Below are 20,605 nucleotides of genomic sequence, written 5' to 3' on the forward strand. Positions count from 1 at the left end.
CAATATTGTGTTTATTTTTTTGAAATATGTAAATAAGAAATAATTTTTGTCATCTGAATTTAGTGTTGGAAGAGGGAGTGCATTGTTTTTTGTTGTTGGTCTTTAAACAAGATACCTGGAATTGAAATCATACTACTGGGACATCACAATGAAGAATTACTACTATATGTTTACATTCTCCTCTAAATGATAAATAAAATATACATGTAGAGTTGTGGCATTTGCATAACATATCTGCATAACATTGAATTCACCTGTTACAGGATACTGTAGTACTGCCTAGAATACTAAGAAATGCAATTTAATGGAACATTGGCAGGATTATGAATAAATAACAAACTTAACCATAAATGGGAGTTAGTTTGCTTAGATAACTTTGTGAAAGTTTTAAAAATATAAAACTCAGGGGTGAGGAGCATTCCCTATTAATCATTGGGAAATCCTTTCAACTTCACCCTGGCAGACCCTTTGTTCCCTAACAATAAATATGTATTATAACTGCCCCAATCTCTCAATGCCCACTCATCTCTTGGCTGAAGAGTTTTAGCTCATCTACCAACTACCCCTTCTTGTTCCTTTTTTCCGTTCCTGTCCTCCAAGCATTATTCTCAATTTTGCAGGATATAGAATGTGATTAAAGGCGCCCCTCTTTGAGGACACTATCACTATTCTCAATTAAGCAAAGAACACCAACACTGGTGTCTTAGCATTACCCAGCATATCAGAAATTACCTTCCTAACAATCATGGGTGGAATGTTCAAAGCACAAATGTATTTTTCACTTGTTGCATCATTATGTAATGGGATTGTACAAAAATTGCATTATCTGGTCTATTATTCATGCCTTTCAAAAAATATTCAAGCGCCATCCCAAAATCTGAAATACAAATACAGTGATCCCCCGTTTATTGCGTCCCCAACCATTGCGAACAGGGTACTTCGCTATTTTTCAACCCGGAAGTCAAAAATACCATCTACGCATGCGTGCCGGGCACGCATGCGTAGATGGCAGCGGCTTCCCTGGGTCTTCCCCCTCTTGCTGGCGTCAGCGAGGAGTTTCCCCACCGCCCACGCAAACTCCTCGCTGCCGCCCGCCCTTCGCCCGCCCACGCCGTTCATTCTCGCCGCTTTTGAGCTGAGTCCGGGAGCGAATTCGCTCCCGGACTCAGCTCAAAAGCGCCGATAGCAAGCGGCAAGGAACGGCTTGTCTCGGCGCTTTCGAGCTGAGTCCGGTCAGCTCGAAAGCGCCGAGACAAGCCGTTCCTTGCCGCTTGCTATCGGCGGTTTTGAGCTGAGTCCGGAAGCGAATTCGCTTCCGGACTCAGCTCAAAAGCGCCGATAGCAAGCGGCAAGGAACGGCTTGTCTCGGCGCTTTCGAGCTGAGTCCGGTCAGCTCGAAAGCGCCGAGACAAGCCGTTCCTTGCCGCTTGCTATCGGCGGTTTTGAGCTGAGTCCGGAAGCGAATTCGCTCCCGGACTCAGCTCGAAAGCGCCGAGAGCCAGCGCCCCCCGGACCCCCAACCCGGGTTTGGGGGGCTGCTAGGAAGCCCTCCATGCCGGCGGCAAACAGCCGCCCCGCCCCCAATCTTCGGCTCCTCGCTAGCGCTGTGGGAGTAAAAACGCCATCTGCACATGCGCAGATGGTGTTTTTACTTCCGCAGCGCTACTTCGCGAAAACCCGCTCGTTGCGGGGGGTCCTGGAACGGAACCCTCGCAACGAGCGGGGGTCTACTGTACTCTGAAACCCAAACCCAGCATTGGTTATGGGCAGGGTGATTGACCCTGCTTGATACCATTGCAGCTGAAAGCGAGCATGGCTGAGGCTGATACAGATTCACATCTCACAGTGGAGTTTCTTGTCTCAATGGCTTGATCACCATTGGAGGGAATGAGCTGCCAGCTCAGGAAGGTGCAATTTCTTTCACTTGGTGGACAGCAGCCCTTCATTGCCAAGTGCTAAAACAAGAAACAGGCAGAGGAAGGAATCAAAAGAGACGTGGCATCACAGACCAGGAAACCAAGGCAGACAGAGCCTTGGATAAAATAGCTGAAATTGTCAATAATTGGTGTGTGTCAGTGAGCCCTAGCCCCATTTGCAGTCACATTCTATCCCCTATCTGTAGTTTATTTAGTAAAATAAAAGCACATTTCAGAGGTGCATGATTTGCAGCTCCCCCTTTATGTCTGCATTTATTCAGGGAAAGACACTGCTGATCTTGCCAAATGTAAAGATATCTTTAAATATATGCCTGCCACAAATAAATTCCCTGGGTATGTTTGCTGTTTTCCAGGATGCTTGTGGTAATCTTTCAATAATATAAAAGCTAAGTACTAGCAAAAGTGAGTAGGGAACAATTTCAACAAATTAAGATGTTTTTTATTGATAAAAGCTGTAATCCTAGGAGTGCTTACTTAGACATAAATTGACCAAGAGATGATTACAGACGCATCTTACCCTGACTGGATTGTGTCTTGAAAATGTCCTTATTAGGAAGGGATTTTGGCTTCAGGAAGGCTTCAACAATCAATTCCCATCTGCCCATTCTTTTGTAATCACTGGGAACTGGTTAAGATTTGGGGAAATGATGTTTCATGTAGCAGATGAACAATCCTTGGATATTTTTTTCATACTTGGATAAATAGCATTACATTCATTCCCAGTCTAATGTTCTCACCCAAACCTCTAAAATATTCCTTTCCTCCTTGCTTCATTTTAGTTTTATTCCAGACAATTTCATCACTTTTATTTTTTTTAAATAGCATTCCTTCTGTTGACAATGGTTTATTTAATCTATTTCATCCATTTCCAAACCAATTCTTTTGTTTCCACCAAAATCAGTCTACATTATTTTGGATTATTTTAATTTAATCATTTTTAACTTTCATCTGTCTTCTGCAGATTTTTCTTTCTATATACAGTGGTAACTCTACTTAAGAAAGCCTCTACTTAAGAACTTTTCTAAATAAGAACCTGGTGTTCAAGATTTTTTTTGCCTCTTCTTAAGAGGAGGAGGACAGTCGCTGTCCAGAGCAAAGGGAGCATTTCTTTTCTCTGGGCGCTGGCAGAGATTTATTCCCTCTCCAAGCGCCCAGAGAAAGGAAAATGCTTTGTTCGCTCTGGATTGCCAAAGCCTCTTTAAGCACCACTGAAAGGCTCCTCTGGCAGAACCTGAGCCCGGAAAAATTCCCCAGGAAATTTGAGAGCGGCACGAAGGCTCGGCCAGTTTCCCACTATTCCCCATTTAATCCCAGCCATCTTGGGCTTTTCTGGGCTGCCAGAGGAGCCTTTCAGTGGTGCTTAAAGAGGCTTGGGCAATCCAGAGCGAAGAAAGCATTTTCCTTTCTCTGGGCGCTTGGAGAGGGAATAAACCTCTGCCAGCGCCCAGAGAAAAGAAACGCTCCCTTCGCTCTGGACAGCGACTGTCCTCCTCTTCTTCCTCCTCCTCCTCCTCCCACTCAGATCCCGAGCTTTTATTTCTTTCCTAATGGGTTTGCATGCATTATTTGCTTTTACATTGATTCCTATGGGAAAAATTGCTTCTACTTACAAACTTTTCTACTTAAGAACCTGGTCACCGAATGAATTACGTTCTTAAGTAGAGGTACCACTATATATTTTAAATAGCTTTCTCTAACCCACATTTGTTTGCGGCAATTGTGCTGTGAAAATGTGCTTTTCCTCATCCACGGCGTTTTTGTCTGCATTTCTTCTATCCAATGACTCATTGAAAATAAATTATGCAAAGAACCTCAGGATTCTGTCCATTTGCCTTATCTGTCAACAGGGTAACACTCCAAAAAAGAAACTGGATAATACCGAGCTAAGTATGACACTAAATAAGCGGAGAGGGGCGGCATACAAATCCAATAAATAATAATAATAATAATAATAATAATAATAAGCACTCAATCAGTTATTTACATTTGCTTTTCTTCCATATGCGTTTTCCTTCAAGGTCCATTCTTGATGCTGCCAAAAGTTCAATTAATTTTTCATCACAATCAACTCATCTGTGTTAAACAATTAGAGGTAGAAGAGTCCACATTTCATGCTGGTTCAGTGTTTTTGCCAACTGCTGGGTGTTGAATCCAGCCACTATCCCAGCAGTGAGGTGAGGCAATGTGGGGGATAAAGGATCTGCATCTATCATCTAGGTCAGGCTTCTAAGCTGCCTACCATGGCGGATGGGGATGGGGACTCATCTCCAGGGCTGGCATGGTTTTCCCTTTATCCTTCAGAAAGGGGCTTGACTTGTCAGATTCAAAGCCTTCCGCTGCCTCCCCTCTGCACTTCTCATCCGCAGATCAGAGCACCCACAGTAGTGGAGCCATGGTTGTGAACCCTTCTGTCCTCAGCCAAAAGAGGATTTCTGCAACAGATCTTTCTATCTCTGCCTGCAGATGGTGAAAGCTACAATATTACAGCTCCTGGAGCCTCCAAAATACCAAAGGATTGCAGTCTAAACTAAAATGTGAATGTAAAAAGCTACAGCAGTTTAAGCGAGAACTCAACAAGTCATGTAGGTAGGAGCTGGTCATCAGAAAAAAGAAGCATCTAACAGCAGAAATGTGAAGAGGACACTGGTTTACTGAGTTTCAACACTGATATTTTATTATAAAAATGTTAACTTTAGAGGCTTTTCTCATCCAAACCAAGTTTTCTATTACAATAATAAAAGCAAAAGACCAAAGGTTTTCCCCTTTGGGTTGTCTGCACTTGGCAGAGTTAATGAAGGCATAGGTCCCATTGTCTCAGGGCAGGCATTATATTCCATATAAAAAAGATGCCCAAAATAAAAGGGTTGATTTGGCATATGGACTGTTCTACAGTCCAATTTTATTTTTTTTAAAAACTTTTAAATCCACACATTTACTCTGATTTTATATAAGTTTATATAAAAAGGTGCTGTGGTCCATTAAAATCACTTCCGTGTGTCCTTAATAAGCAAAAATGACATTGTAAGTAACCTGGTGGCCATTGTCCCAAGCATAAAGGAGCCGATCCTTGGGGTTGTAGTCTATCTGAGTGGTGTAAGAATACTCATTCTCAAAGAGCAGGCGAGGGATGATCTGGGTATTGGTGTGTGTGTCAAATGCATATGAAATATTGGCATTTCTCTTGTTGTAGCTGTCAACAGCATAGAGGACACCGCAGATGACAAAGGAGTTGCCATAGAAGTTCTTGCGCAGGCCCGTCTGCCAGGTGGTCTCCTTACGGGTGCTCAGATCCATGGCATTGAGTTTGCTGAGGACAATCACCTCTTGGTTGAAGCTATCGTAATTAATGGCGGGATAAATGATCCATAGGCCATTTTCATCCACAGCAAAATCTACATCTGAATGGCCGCGCCACCGCCAAGGAGTCTCCTCCTCATAAGCTACATCATGCAACATGGCCCAAGCAGCCACATAGCGCTGCTTTAGGTCATACTTAATGAGGTTGCGGGTGAAGGCTCGGTTGTAGTAGAGAGAACCGTTGAAGACGGCATGGCCTGTTCCCATCCAGCTGTAGGGCAACTTGTACGAGTTACTCCATCGGCCTAGCAAACAGATGGTATAATGATTTAAAGAGCACACTTGATCCTAATCCTACTTGCACATATGTTTCCTGTGAAGACTCCAACAGAGACATTCTACCCACTGCTTAATGGCAGCTGTTCAGGATTTCAGGCAGATGTCAAAGATTAAATCTGGAGATTTATTCATGTACAGTATTACTGAACTCCTAATCTGGAACGTACTAACTAGATATGAAATTTATTCTCCCACATTTACTTCTGTAGATTTTATCATTCAAGTTTTAGTATTTCTTTTTTCTGTACATCTGCAGTATAGCTGCTATTTGTAGGCTTTCAGTTTTAAAAAATCTGTTAACAGTAAGCATATCCGCCTTGTGGCAAACAAGGTATTTCATATATATAGCCATGAATAGCTTATGGATAATTTATTTGACTCTTGCCAAAAATAAAGACATTACCATATGCAAGTAGATCTAAAGCACTTAAAATGAAAGATAAAGCACCACAAATTTTGCATTCAAAATGTAACAGATTTCAAACAGTCTGTCCATTAATAGAAAATCCATTTAGCTCCTTTATGTATATTTATAGGGAGAAACTGGATTGATTCAGAAGTGCTGTTTGGCACATACCTGCTACATCATCCTAGGCTTAATTCTCTATAGGTAGTTCTTGGTTAATGACTGTAATTGGGACAGGAATCTCCCTCTCCCCCCTCCCCCTCCCTCTCCTTCTCTCAGATCTTGCAAAAGAGGTTCAGCCCATGAAAAAAGGTCCAGCTGTGGCAGCTCACTATAACTGTCCTTTCTTCTAAATGTTTGTGCTTGGAAGAATTCAATTTTCCATCTAAACCTATCTTGAGATGCATCAAATCTCTCCTGACCTCCCAACCCAGAATTCATTTCTTCTGTCAGTTACTTCTCTAGCAATTCAGCCCATAGTACAGAGCAAATATAAAACCTTGTCTGAAGCTATCCAGATTCCGGAATTCCACCAAGGTATTGCCATAATAATAGTTGGTGACATAGATTCGCTCATCTTTGGCAACTGGATCTTTCATCCAAGCACCTTCATTCCGCCCATAGGTATTTTGAATTACTGGCCCAGTAATAGTGGACAAAGTGTCCTTGCATTGACCTGAAACAACAAAGAATGTTTAGTACTTCATATGTATATGTAAAGGGTTTAAGGTCCTGTAGCTTTTCTCTCTTTTTCTTCACAAACACACACACACACACAAACATACACCATGAGAGGGGGAAGGAGGGGAGGGAGGGAAGGAGGGAGGGAGAGAGAGAGGGAGGGAGGGAGGGAGAGAGAGAGATAATGTAGAGACTACTCAATTGTACACAACACTGGGTGGTTGACACTTTAAAGGCAACAGTAACAAAGATAGAAGATCACATGTGCCCAGAAGTAAATCATTCAAACCCAAGCATCCTGTAGAGCAGCGGTTCCCAACCTGTGGGTCATGACCTCTTTGGTGATTGAATGACCCTTTCACAGAGGTCGCCTAAGAGCATAGGAAAACACATATTTCCGATGGCCTTAGGAATCAAGACACCACTCCTCTATCAGTCTCCAGTCTCTATACTATGGGAAGAAGCTGAATTTTCAGCACTGCAAATGCATTGCCATCTTGTTTTGGGCTTCTTTTTTTTTTGCAATTAATTTTTTTTCAACACTTTGCATGCCTGCGCAAAGCACACACACGCCCACAAGGCACAGCCACACAACAGAGAAGGAAGTGAACCAGCAGTGAGGTAAGTTAGAATCCACCCCTGAGTTTCCTAATAATTTTATTATTTTATGGCTGGGGGTCACCACAATATGAGGAACTGTATTATTATTATTATTAATAATAATAATAATAATAATAATAATAATAATAATAAATAAAATAAGATTTATTATAATAAGATTTAAATATTAAATAATATTTATAATAAATAAATAAATAATAATAATTAAAAAACGACTCTGGCATAAGCCTGTGAAAGTGGTCCCAGTGGTACTTGGCACGCTGGGCGCAGTGCCAAAGGATCTCAGTGGACATTTGAAAACCATCAGAATTGACAAAATCTCCATCTGTCAATTGCAAAAGGCTGCTTTACTGGGATCAGCAAACATAATTCGCCGCTACATCACACAGTTCTAGGTGCTTGGGAAGCGCCCGACTGGGGATGAAATACGAAATCCAGCATAGTGATCTCGTTTGCTGAGTTGTACTGACATAATGATAATGATAATAATGATAATAATAATGATAATAATGATAATAATGATAATAATGATAATACAGTGGAACCCCGACATAAGAGCTGCTCTACTTAAGAGCAACTTGAGATAAGAGCTGGGAGGGGAGAGATATTTTTGTTCTACTTACAAGCCCAAATTCGAGATACAAGCGCCAAGGAGCTGTCTCCTGAAGCCAAACGCTAACTTCCGCGTTCGGCTTCAGGAGACAGCTGCGAAGCGGCGCGCGTGTTTTAAAAGGTTGCAGCCGGCCTGGGGGGCTCGGGGGGGTGCTTGCAGCTTTCTTTCTTGCTCTTTTTCTTTCTCTCTTTTACCTTCCCTTCCTCTATTTCTTCTTTTCTTTCTCCTTCCCACCTTCTTCCCTCCCTCCCTCCTTTCACTCATTCCTCTCTTACTCTCCCCTTTCATAAGTTTCCTTGCTTCCTTCCTCTGTTCCTGTCCCTTCCCCCTTTCTTTCTTTCTTTCTTGCTTTCTTTCTTGCTCTTTTTCTTTCTCTCTTTTACCTTCCCTTCCTCTATTTCTTCTTTTCCTTCTCCTTCCCACCTTCTTCCCTCCCTCCCTCCCTCCCTTCACTCATTCCTCTTACTCTCCCCTTTCATAAGTTTCCTTGCTTCCTTCCTCTGTTCCTGTCCCTTCCCTCTTTCCTTCCTTCCTTCCCACCCTCCGTCCATTCATTCACCCATTCCTCTCTTGATCGCTTAAAGCCGGTCCCTGGTGCAAAAAGGGTTGGGGACCTCTGTCCTACAGGATTGGGTGGCAGAGAAGTTGAACATATGTAAATTTAAAAGTTTAAGAAAGTTTACAAGTTAAGTGAAAGAAACTTCATTATTCATTTATATGTACATGTACATTTCTTCATTAAAAACATGTCTTTCTGCATAATTTAGACTAACTTTGTGAGTTTTTTGAGGGCTGGAACCAATTAAAATTATTTACATTAATTCCTATGGGGAAAAGTCGTTCGAGATAAGAGCTGCTCGACTTAAGAGCCCAGGTCCGGAACGAATTAAACTCGTATCTCGAGGTACCACTGTAATGATAATAATAATAATAATAATAATAATAATAATAATAATAATAATAATAATAATAATAATATATTAGATTTGTATGCTGCCCCTCTCCGAAGACTCGGAGCGGCTTAAAGGGTCACAGCATTAGAAAGGTTGAGAGCCACTGCGGTTGGGGCTTAACAACTGCTTGACTCCAAATTGCCTGACGCTATGCTTTCCAGAGGTAAGTGCTGCTTCCTAAGACCACACATGACATTATTTAATCAAGGGGATTTCCTTGAATAATAAGGCTATGCCATCTGGAACGCAATTGGCAATAATCAGAACCTTGAATTGCATTCAGAAGCAGCTGGTGTCACATGAGTACACCATGACATGCCTATGACCATCTGTAGTGTAGTTTCTGAGTGGTCTTAATGGCAGCCTCGCATAGGATACATTGCAATAATCCATTCATGAGATGACTAGGGTCTGTGTGACCTTCTGAACAGTCTCCCAATCCATAAATGGATATAAGTAATGCACTGTTTATTCATTCATTCATTCATTAATTCATTGCATTTATATCGTGCTCACTCCAAAACAGACTCTGCGCTGCTAGTTTGCTCTTTGCAGAGGTCCTCTAGGCCACAGCTGCCATCTGCTCTTTGATCAGGATCTATAAGTCCAAGACCAGATAGTTCATCAGACTTGACCAAAGAAATGCTACCCACTCAATTTAAAAGATTAGGTGGCCAAAATATACATAGCTAATCAGTCAAGTCATGATTGAGCCTGAGACTGTCCTCATGCAGATCTGTATGGCTTCTAGATACTGGGACACACACAGATAGTATCACTAGTATCTCCCAGGGTCAAGATAAATAATTGGGTGTCATCAGCATGCTGGGAATCAACAGATAATCTCATTCAGTGGTTTCATATAGATCCTTATTTATTTATTTATTGAACTTTTATGGATAACTACCATGCACAATAAGCCTAGCCATAACAAAACCAACAAAAAAGCAATAAAACAATTGTATCAATCTTACAAAGGAGCACACCATACTTTTCACTCCAGTCCCATCTCATCAACCCTAAACACGTTGGAACAATCACAGAAAAATGAGGATAATCACTGCAATATGGCATCACTCCACTCTCAATCCCCATAGCCAGTTTAGAAAGAAACTCATGGTATCAAAAGCACTGAGGATCAAAGAGCACAAGGAAGAACATATCATTTCAATCCCAGCTCTGCCAAAGATCATAAAAAAAGCATCTGATTCTTCCAGGATCCTCTGGGGCTACTACCTGATCACATCAACAACTTTTCCAAAAGAGGGAAGATTTGAGATTGAGACAAAATTGTCCAGGACTATTGGGTTTGGCAATAACCTCTTAAGGAGAAGAACACAACCACCTTTTTCATGGTTGAAGGAATCACTCTGTTTCTCAAAAAAAAAAAAAAAAACTCATCTCCATATGAACCATATGGACCCAATCTCAGGTCATTCCCCTCTTCCTCAGGCAGCCTTAACAATCCAAGGGGGAGCCTGGATGACAGGTAATCAACTTCATAGTTTAAAACACCCTATCCTATCACAGGCTCCAATTCATTCAACACAAGACTATGATTTGAGCATCTCAGCCAGACTTGCCCAAATGATAGTGACCTCTGAGAGGATTTAAGAAATTTTATCTGCCAGGGAGGTTAAATATATCTTACAGTGCTATACAAAATTTCTAGTGTTTTGTCCTTCCCCAACAAGGAATTAGTCACCTTAACCTGAGCCATCAGACTGTCAGTGGATTCAAAACAAAGGGGGGGGGATTTCACTTCGTTCTACTATTCTATAATCTAAGAATTAACAATTTCAGGATCTCTTGCCATGAAATCAAGTTGATCAGATAAGGATGGTGCTGGGCAGCAGGGAATGCAGTATATCAGCAGCAATTCCAACTGTTAGGAGTGACTAATAGTACAACAGGATAGTGAGCAACAGGGGTCTTGAACCCGACATTTTGTCTTTAAATAATTTATATGTTTATCTTGGTTCTGGGAAATTCAAAAAAATTTGCTATCCTCATATGATATGTGGTTTCACCACACAGTAAGGAAAAATGTAAAAATAAGTGGGGCCACATAATTCTCAAAATAAGGAGAACTATAGTATGATGCACAGATAAATCTCTACTCCTGTTTGCTGGAAAGCTGGGGAAGTCAACTGGGCACACTGATTTTATGAATAGAAACAAAAGGCCAGAAAAAAATAGTTCCAGATTACATCAACCTCTGCACAATTCATTCATCCATTCCTCTAGAAAACAAACTTTATCTTGCTAGGAAAAGATAAAAAAAGAAACCAAAATCCAGTATAAGTCTGCATTTCATAGACTAAAATAACTAAAATAAAAAAGCAGAACAGTGTGATTTAAGACCAGCAGAGACCCAAACATAATGCCAGTTATTTAAATTTCATGGAAACAATATTGTATTAAGGAGAAAAGCCTTTGACCTCCTGGGACAGCACTTGTGTTCTTGTATCACAACAGGGCCCTCTTTAACCCTGTTCCTGGGACACCAAATCCCCCTTCAGATCAGGCTCTGTTCCAAACCTAAGCATTCTTCTCTGCAATCCTTGATGCTATCCATTCATGATTACAGAATTTAACACTGTTTTACTTAAAATGTATTTAGTCCTCTTCTATTGATTTGGCCCAAAGTAAAGAGCTTTCTTTATCCCATTCCAATGGTATCCAAGTCACTAGTAATGAAATAAGATAAATGGGAAGGAAAAAGAAAACAAACTCACCAATGCTGTTTCTGATATCTTCCTCATCGAGGCTGTATTTCGGTGTGACAGTAAGGCTAGGATTCACAGAGGCTGGAGAGGTCAGAGTTTTGATCATGGTAGCCTCAGGCATCTCCTGTATGTGGAAATCTGTTCTGGTCATTCTAATTATGGGGCCTCCCATAGTAGCTGTGTCCTGTTCTGCTGTAGTTGTAGTTGTAGGGGCCTGAGTGGCAATCTGAGACAGTGTTTTCAAGGTCCAAGTGGTATTTTTATATGCTGCCCCAGTTACTGGAAATTCAGCTGTTGATGTGGTCTCTGGGACTGGGGTAGTAGAGACAATTGGTGAGGTAGTGACTGGGGTTGATTCTAGAGGAAGTACCCTGCCTGTGGAAGACAGTGATGATTCTGTTGTTGTGCTAATGCTTGCAGGCATTTCTTTTCCACTGGGTGCAGTGCTTGTAACATGCCCCTTCAGGAGTTGAATATCATCATGTAAAAGCAGATCTTCCATAAGTGGTGGCTTCCTTGAAGGAACATTTGACAGGTAGTTGTGTTGCAAAAGCTGGTCCTCAATAAGCAAATCTATAGTATCACCACTGAAAGAATCTTCTTCTGCTAAAACATAGATTTTAAGTATTACATTTTTATCAATTCTACAGATAATTGATAATAAAATATAGAGTAGAATAGGATAGAATTCTTTATTGGCCAAGTGTGATTGGACACACAAGGAATTTGTCTTGGTGCATATGCTATCAGTGTACATAAAAGAAATGATACATTTGCAAAAATCATGTGGTACAACACTTAATGATTGTCATAGGGGTCAAATAAGCAATGAAGAAACAAACAATATTAATAAAAATCTTAGGATACAAGCAACAAGTTACAGTCATACAGTCCTAAGTGGGAGGAAAAGGATGATAGGAACGATGAGAAAAAACTAGAAGAAATAGAAGTGCAGACTTAGTAAAAAGTTTGACAGTGTTGAGGGAATTATTTGTTTAGTAGAGTGATGGCGTTTGGGGAAAAAACTCTTCTTGTGTCTAATTGTCTTGCTGTGCAGTGCTCTGGAGCGACGTTTTGAGGGAGGGAGTTGAAACAATTTGTGTCCAGGATGTGAGGGTTAGGGTTAGGGTTATGAAATATAAAATATTTTTAAAACTCTACATATGTTAAATCAAAATCATTTGGGTGGGTGTCTCGGAAAAATATGATTAATATTTACTAGTAAATTAGTAAACCAGTAAACCTTCCCAGCTATCTCAATACACAAAATATTCCTATGAAAAGAAGATATTTCCTGTAATTAGGTCATAAGCAGGGGATAATCAGAATTTTATTTTGTGCTCCAAAATAAATTGGCAGCTAGTGTGTTGCTTTCAGTGGGATGTTGTCTTTAAGTCTTTCCAGGCACCAGCCTGGTTGTTACATTAAGCAACAATTAAGCTTCTGGGCTAGATACATTGGTTGTCACACAGAGAACACATTGAAGTATTTAAGTCTAGATGTATATTGCTATTTTAAATTATTTTTTCATCAAGATAGAGTGCAATTGGTGTATCTATCAAAGCCAAACAAGAGAGAGATCCAGAATCAGATGTAACCCAGATTTTCAATCTGCTCATTTTGGAAGAATATAATTCCATCCAGAAAGACATGATCTATTTAATCCCTGGAATTAAAACAGTTTATAATGAGATGAATATTTTAATGAATTTGGTTTGATTTATTACTCCTACTTTACCAGCTACAGTTAGACAATTCAGAATCAGGACTCAGGAACTTTACAGGAAGTATTACAGAGAAATAGATCTCTATCTCTGTCCTCCTCAAATCCATTCACAACTCAAAAAGGGCAAGACACCCTCTCACCAATTTAGGGGAACAAAAGTTAAACTGAAGATTTAATTGTACTTAAACTCTCTGAGGGACAGGAATGGACATATTGCAAAATCACTTTTTCCCAAACTTTCCAGTCATGGCCGGTCTCCAAGCAAAAGTCATCTATAAGTTTGATCTGTACCTTACTCTGAAACCAATTTCATATGGAAAGAGTGTCAAGAATAAACAATAGTCTAGGTGATACTCCATATAATGTAAAAGAAGGTTTTGAATATGTAAAACAACGATAATGACTCAGACTGCAACTGATTGGGCCAGACTCCAGAGCATTGTAAGAAGGAAAGCACCTTTGCAGTGGGTGTGGTTTTGTTGGGTTGGTTGGATAGTTGGTTGATCGTTTAGTTTGTGGTTTGAAGCATTAGAATTGAGCTGGGTCCTGGTGGTAAGATAGTTAAACCAGAGTTAACATAATAACTACTTTTAAGTAGGGTTTGTTATACCTTCATGTACATAGTTAAAGTGAAGTATATTCTGTAATAGTGGAAGAAAGAAAGTATTTTTCTGAATACACTGAAGAGTAAAATTACTTAAGCCTGTTCCTGCTGAACTGTTCATCATTTATTTATGTTGGTTCCTCATTTCCTGGCTGAGCATTCTGGTATCTATCCACTTCCTAACCACTTGCTTTCAAACGTAAAGTTTCTGGACAAAGAGATCTTTCTGTTTCTCCAGGACTTCTGGAGAAGCCACCAACATCACAATCTCCTTTTTCAAACATGAAAGGTGAAAAACTGGTCTGTAATTGCCCATCTTTGAAACATCCAACATAAATTTCATAAGACAGGTACTGTAACTGTCACCTTTACGTGAAGAGGCATTTTACCCGCTCCCTCGGGGAGGTGTTTATAATAGTAATTAAATCAAGACTGGAGGAATGGAGGAACATATGTGAGCTAGTAAAAGCAAATGTCATCTTTCGGATCAGTTGCTTGGCACAGAGGAGGAAGTAAAGAAGCAGGATCCAGCTTTCCTTCTTCAACAGCTGATTGGCAGCCTCCCAGCTTTATTTAGTAGACAAACACATGTCCATTAAATACAGCTGGGGAATTATTGTATAGAAAATTGATTGCAAACTCTCCCCCAGGATATATTTAAATATCTGCAACTGAATTGTATGAGTATGTGCTTAATTCTCTGAATTGCATTTAAAATATATTGCACAAATAGATAAAGCCAAAATAGGATCTGAGGTCAAATGTGGAAGCCACATAACCCAACTCCCAGTTATGGATCAGAAACACCTGCTTGCTCCAAGCTGTATGCCGTCTAGTCCATAGAGTGACAGTGACAGAAAGCAGACGCTCTGAAAAAAAGGACTTTGTAGAGTAGAAAGCACCATATGTTCCACAGCAAATGATTCACATCAGGGAAGGAAGACAAACTGATACACACCATACAGTCTGACCCCTGTAACTGGGATAATTGACCAAATGAAAAGGTTAATCTCTAAATCCCAGGCTCTAAATTGCCTCATGTGACGGAAGTCCTAGCAGCGCAATTCATACCATATAATATAATCTATACTGCATCCACAATTGAATAAGTCTGAGATCACAGCCTAGGAAGTGGAGGCAGTGCTTGGTTTCAAAATCCCACACTGAGACTCATGTGTTCATGAGAACATGTGTTCATTCTTTTAATTAAACTGTTTCTAAGAAAATAATTTTCAAGCCATATGATATTTTCAGGCCCATTCCTTGGCTCACACATACAAATTTTTCTTTTCAGTTTTGAACACTTTTGTCCTATCAAAAAAAGTTTTTAACTATTACATTTTTGAAAAATGTATCAGTGATATCAAGTTAAAATAATGTAAAAATTGTCTAACAAAATTTTATTAAAGCACACTTTCCAAAATTATAAAAATTATGAATTTTTTTTAAAAAACATTAACTTACGTTCTTCAAGGTCATTTTCTGTTTCAGCATCTTTTGCCTTATAGTAAGTGATTTCTCGGACAACGTTCTGCTGGGTGGGAGGCCTGCTCCTCACGTGAGGTTTTCTTGGTGAAACTGCCTTTGGATTCATTGCCCCTGTGGCTGGGAGGGCATAATGCAACGACTCAGCAGAGCTTATATACCGAGAAGCCTTTTCATCATGTACGAAAACATCTTCATATTTCTCCTTTAAAAAAACAAAATTGTTAAACTATAACTTCCTTAAACTTAGCTCAGGGGACACATCCATGAATTGGAAAACCTCCAAAAGCCCTTCCCATCCATTATCCTCTTTGGGTGGCAACCCAAATTGCCTAAAAGCCTTCAGGAATAGGTTTAATCTAACTTACCTTCAGAAGGAACACGAAGACAGCCTGTTTGGTATTTCCACCAAGCAAATTTTCTAATGGTTTGACATACTAGGATTTCTGAAGCAACCTATGACCACACTAAAAAGGAACCTTTTATTTTATTTATTTATTTATTTTGTCCGATACACAATGAAGGTTATAGAGGATATACCTTTTAGATATCTGTCAATACCAATTAATTCTAGGAATATAGTAAGGCAAGTGGTATTCCACCAAAGTAAAAAGTCTAGTATTATTCACCAGCTGCAGTTTCTCAGAACTCTTTAACAACGCTGTGTTGCAGGAATTCAGTCAAACTATTCCTGAGGCTAGATTCTCCTGTACTTTCCTCCGTATGCATTTATTTAATGAGAAAGATATTTCAATCACATTTTAGATCACTGTGTATCATATATGTCATATATGAAATCAGAGCTGTACCAATGGATTTATGTGATTGATTGATTTCTCTTTTCTCTAGAAACCAGTAATGACGTAGACATTGATTAAATACAGTTAAAAATGAAATCCAGCTAAAGCAAGAATGGGGTACAATTTGTTGCTGATCCTTCTAGACTTCTTTATCTAGGTACTTTTTCAAATTCCCTTTTGTGAAGAAATCTGAAAGGAAACTGATTCTTGATTAGCCTGATTTTGAGACAAACCATAGCTATGTGTTTCTCCAGATGAGGCTGCTGAAAATTCCCTTTGGTGGTGTTTAATTAAATATTGTTTGCATCAGTACAGTGTAAACTAATAAAGCCACAATCCAGGTTTGTTGATTGACCATTAGACTTTCTTCCTTCTTGCTAAAGTTGTTAGAATACTTGTGAATATCAATGGCTTCTCCATGCAACCATATATAAGCATTGCGGTTACTAGTACCTGTTTGTTTGTTTGTTTGTTTGTTTTATTTATTTCTATTTTTATGCCACCCATCTCCTTAGACTCAGGACAGCTTACAACATGTACTTTTTAACAGAGCCAGCATATTGCCCCCACAATCCAGGTCCTCATTTGACCCACCTCGGAAGGATGGAAGGCTGAGTCAACCTTGAGCCGGTGATGATATTTGAACAACTCGCCTACAAATCTACAGTCAGCTTCAGTGGCATGCAGTACAGCACTCTACCTGCTATGCCATCCTGGCTCAATAAGGCAAGTGGTATTAAACTGGATTTTATGTCCTTTATGAAGCAATGCACATCCTGATTTGTCAAGCTGTTCTAATCAGCAATCTTTTCATGTTATTTTAATTGGGTATTAATACCATGTTTTGTAGATAAACCTGGCAAAAATTGCAGGGGATAAAATAAACTAATGACAAGACTGGATCTCTACTTTCCTGAGGTGATTGAAATAATTTTTTGGACTTTTTTGTGAGTTTATTAATGGTTATTTAAAAAGTTATGTCTTTCAATAATTTACCAGTTTGATTTGTAACTTTCTCAGTCTAAGGAAGAAAGATATTTCCCAGTGGGAGTGGGTTGTCCTTAGATGTATATTCAACGTTATTTTTATTGCTGGAGCACATGGTTTGCCTGATTCCCCTGGGAGAATATCTCTTACCCTGTAAGCATTAGCAAGATGGCTCAATTCATCGGATAATCTGCCAGCTCACTGATATGTCTAGATATGTTAATTATGCTTGTCTTTTGGCAGGACTGGTGATTAGAATTTTTATGTAGATAGAAATGTGTGTTCATTTTTCTTTTGAGTAAGCCTTACTTTTATTTATTTATTATTTATTTATTTATTGGATTTATATGTCTCGCCTCACCGAGGACTCAGGGTGGCTTATAAAAACAATAATTACAATAGGTAAATCCAATTAAATTAAAAACTTAGCAAACAATCAAACATCCCCAGTTGTGTTAAAAAACAGTCATACCCATTCAAACAGCAGCCATCCAAACATTCATCCGCCAGGAGGCTGAGGTCTAATTGCCTCAAGCCTGGTGACATAAGTGAGTCTTGTGAAAGGTGGGGGGGCAGCACGAATCTCCAGCGGGGAGCTGTATCCAGAGGGGCGGGGCCCACGCAGAGAAGGCTCTTCCCCTAGGACCCGCCAAGCAATATTGTCTAGTTGACGGGACTTGGAGAAGACCGACTCTGTTGGGACTCATGCAGCACAAGGTGGTCCCGCAAGTAATCTGGCCCAGCAGCCAATGCCGTCCGCAGAGTGTTAGAGAAACATGGGCATACCTTGGGAGGCCCATGACTGCTCAAGCGGCTGCATTCTGCACGATTTGTAGTTTCTGAACACTCTTCAAAGGTAGCCCCATGTAGAGAGCATTGCAGTAATCGAACCTCGAGGTGATAAGGGCATGAATGATTGTGAGTAGAGACTCCCTGTCCAAATAGAGCCACAGGTGGTGCACCAGGCGAACCTGAGCAAACGCCTCCCTCGCCACAGCCGAACAATGATGGCCCAAAATCAGCTGTGGATTAAGGAGGATGCCCAAGTTGCAGACCCTCTCTGAGGGGGTCAAAAGTCCCCCCCCCAGACTAATGGACAGATAGATGGTGGTATCCCTGCGAGGCAGAACCCACAGCCACTCCGTCTTGTCAGGGTTGTGTCTGAGCCTGTTAACACCCATCCAGACCCTAACAACCTCCAGACACTGGCACATCACTTCCACTGCTTCACTGAGTGGACACGGGTGGACATGTATAGCTGAGTATCATCAGCATACTGATGGTAACTCACCCCGTGCCCATGGAGGATCTCACTCAGAGATAATCCTCGATCTTTTCCTTGACTGGCCAAAATATTCAAAAATACAAGTTGGCTATATTGTCCAATCTCCATAATAATCTGAATAGTGTTGTTAGGAGATATTATTTAGATGGACTAGAAATTCATTGTGTTATTTCTGAAGCTAACTCTAAATCACAAAGATATTAGCCATCTACATAAATCCAAAGGGTGGGTTCAAATCCAGTTATCCATTGCTCAAATGTTTCCCTTTAAAAAATTCCCTGTAATTGGACTAAGTGGGCTCTTCACAGAACTGTAGATTTTAAAATGAGGGCAACAGGATTCTGACTTTATTTGTAAGGGATATTTCTAATGTTCAGAGGGGCTGGGCTACAACTGGTGCACCAGGCGAACCTGTATGCCGCCCCGAGTCTGCGGAGAGGGGCGGCATACAAATCTAAATAATAAATAAATAAATAAAAATAAGTCTGATTGAGTTGTATGCCTTACCTCTGTGAGTGTGTAAGCTGCAGCATCCCTCTGCAATGAACTTTGGCTGTCAGCATGATTGTTAGAAGAATTAATTGTATTATCAATATCCACCTCCTGAAAACTTTCTTCTGCATTCTGTCTCTTCTGTTTATTGTCTTTCGGAAGGCTTATAGATGTTTTCTAGAATATGTTTCAAAATGAGAAAGTAAAAATCATTTATACCTGGAATACATTCAATACTTTATTAATTTGTGTTAGGCACGGAGGCAATGTAATATCATAGATACTCTTGTTTCTGGGTTTTCCTTCTGCTTTCAATGGTTATTTGCCTTGAATTTCCAGAAACAGGGGTGGGTGGGAGGGAGAGAGCCCAGTCCAGCCAATAGCCAGAAAAAGGAGGAATGTAATCACTTTCCCTTTAATGTTTTAAAAATACACAAATATGTTAAATTTAGGGAAGCCGGTGAGTATCAATGAAATGAAGCAGGACCAGTTCAGTTCCACTCAGCGCCTGCTATTTATTATCTCCCTTCTGCCCAAATTGTAACAGCAGCAGTTCAATACAATATACGCTTATACCTGTGAGGCAGTAAATGGCACATAGTCATCTATTATTTTCAAGAGGAGTCAAGCTCTATTTCTAAAAGGACACCAGATCTATCAACAGTTCCTTTAAATGTTAATTGTTCCCATGGGTCAAACAATGCAATGCCAGAATGTGGCATAGCATTCCTGACAACTGAAGCATCCCTGCATGCTGTTGCTTCCTAAATTCAGCATGCAATATCTGCCTAAAACTTTTCAACACATGTTCTCACTATGTCTTGGGGACTAGGAAGCCAAGCTAATTAACTTTTGGTGCATCTCCTGCTACAAAGGAAACACAGCACAAACAACTTTGCAGCATTTCCCCTCAAGCTGCAGGGTAGGTGGTAATTTCCTATTGGCAGGATCTCTCACACTGATTAGCCCCTTCTGGAATTTCCCATGGCCCATCTGTAGCGGCCAACTGGAGTTCTTATATATGGATGGGCTGGGGGGTGATTGCCATTTTTGCTGTCTCCCCATGGCCAGTTGGCTGGCAACATGGGATGGTGGAATTCAGCCAGGGGTTCATTTACCCAACATTTTAAAAAGTCCTGTTAAGTTTGCTACTAAAAGGCGTAAACCCCAAAACTATGTGGAATTACCTGAAGGCTGAAACACACCCCATTATATTGTATATAACTATACATCTACCGCTCCTACAACATACTTTAACTGCAAAAGCTTGATTGTGGCCTTAAAATAATCAAGGACCCTTGTGGCATTTTAACAAAAACAGCAATACTTTATCATGAAAGACAGTGTGTGTGTCAGGCTGAAGCCATCAGTTTAGTTGGAGACTTTGGACTGCCACATAATAGAATGTAGAATGTATAAGTACTGTGGGAATTTAGAAGGGGCTGTTGCATGACGGGGTAGAGAAGTAGTCATAACAAATTCTTTCTAGATACTCAAGGTCATCCTTTGTTCAGCATCTGCTCAGAGGTTAATGGGAGGATCCGACACACTGGCAGAACCAGACTGGGCCATGTGATGAACTTGTGGGTGTGGGAACAAGGGAATGAATTTTAAACTGGGTGGAGAAACCCAGTGGACTTTAAATTTGGG

General features: G+C 40.3%; 1 protein-coding gene across 3 annotated transcripts in view; it reads right to left on the reverse strand.

Annotated features, from left to right (window-relative positions):
• Nucleotides 1-4,584: 4,584 nt before the first annotated feature.
• OLFML2B (olfactomedin like 2B) overlaps nucleotides 4,585-20,605 on the reverse strand; it is a 47,981-nt gene continuing 31,960 nt past the window's right edge. For 2 of the 3 annotated variants that reach the window (XM_070746755.1, XM_070746757.1), the window contains 5 exons: nucleotides 18,971-19,132; nucleotides 15,371-15,596; nucleotides 11,586-12,182; nucleotides 6,479-6,655; nucleotides 4,585-5,539 (listed from right to left, as the gene is read on the reverse strand). In XM_070746755.1, coding sequence (XP_070602856.1) covers nucleotides 4,938-5,539; nucleotides 6,479-6,655; nucleotides 11,586-12,182; nucleotides 15,371-15,596; nucleotides 18,971-19,132 — 1,764 coding nt within the window. In that variant the 3' untranslated portion in view covers nucleotides 4,585-4,937. The remainder of the gene's footprint in view (nucleotides 5,540-6,478; nucleotides 6,656-11,585; nucleotides 12,183-15,370; nucleotides 15,597-18,970; nucleotides 19,133-20,605) is intronic. The other variant, XM_070746756.1, reaches the window with a different exon arrangement.

The sequence above is a fragment of the Erythrolamprus reginae genome, chromosome 3 (assembly GCF_031021105.1).
Source record: "Erythrolamprus reginae isolate rEryReg1 chromosome 3, rEryReg1.hap1, whole genome shotgun sequence".
In the NCBI taxonomy this organism is placed as follows: domain Eukaryota; kingdom Metazoa; phylum Chordata; class Lepidosauria; order Squamata; family Dipsadidae; genus Erythrolamprus; species Erythrolamprus reginae.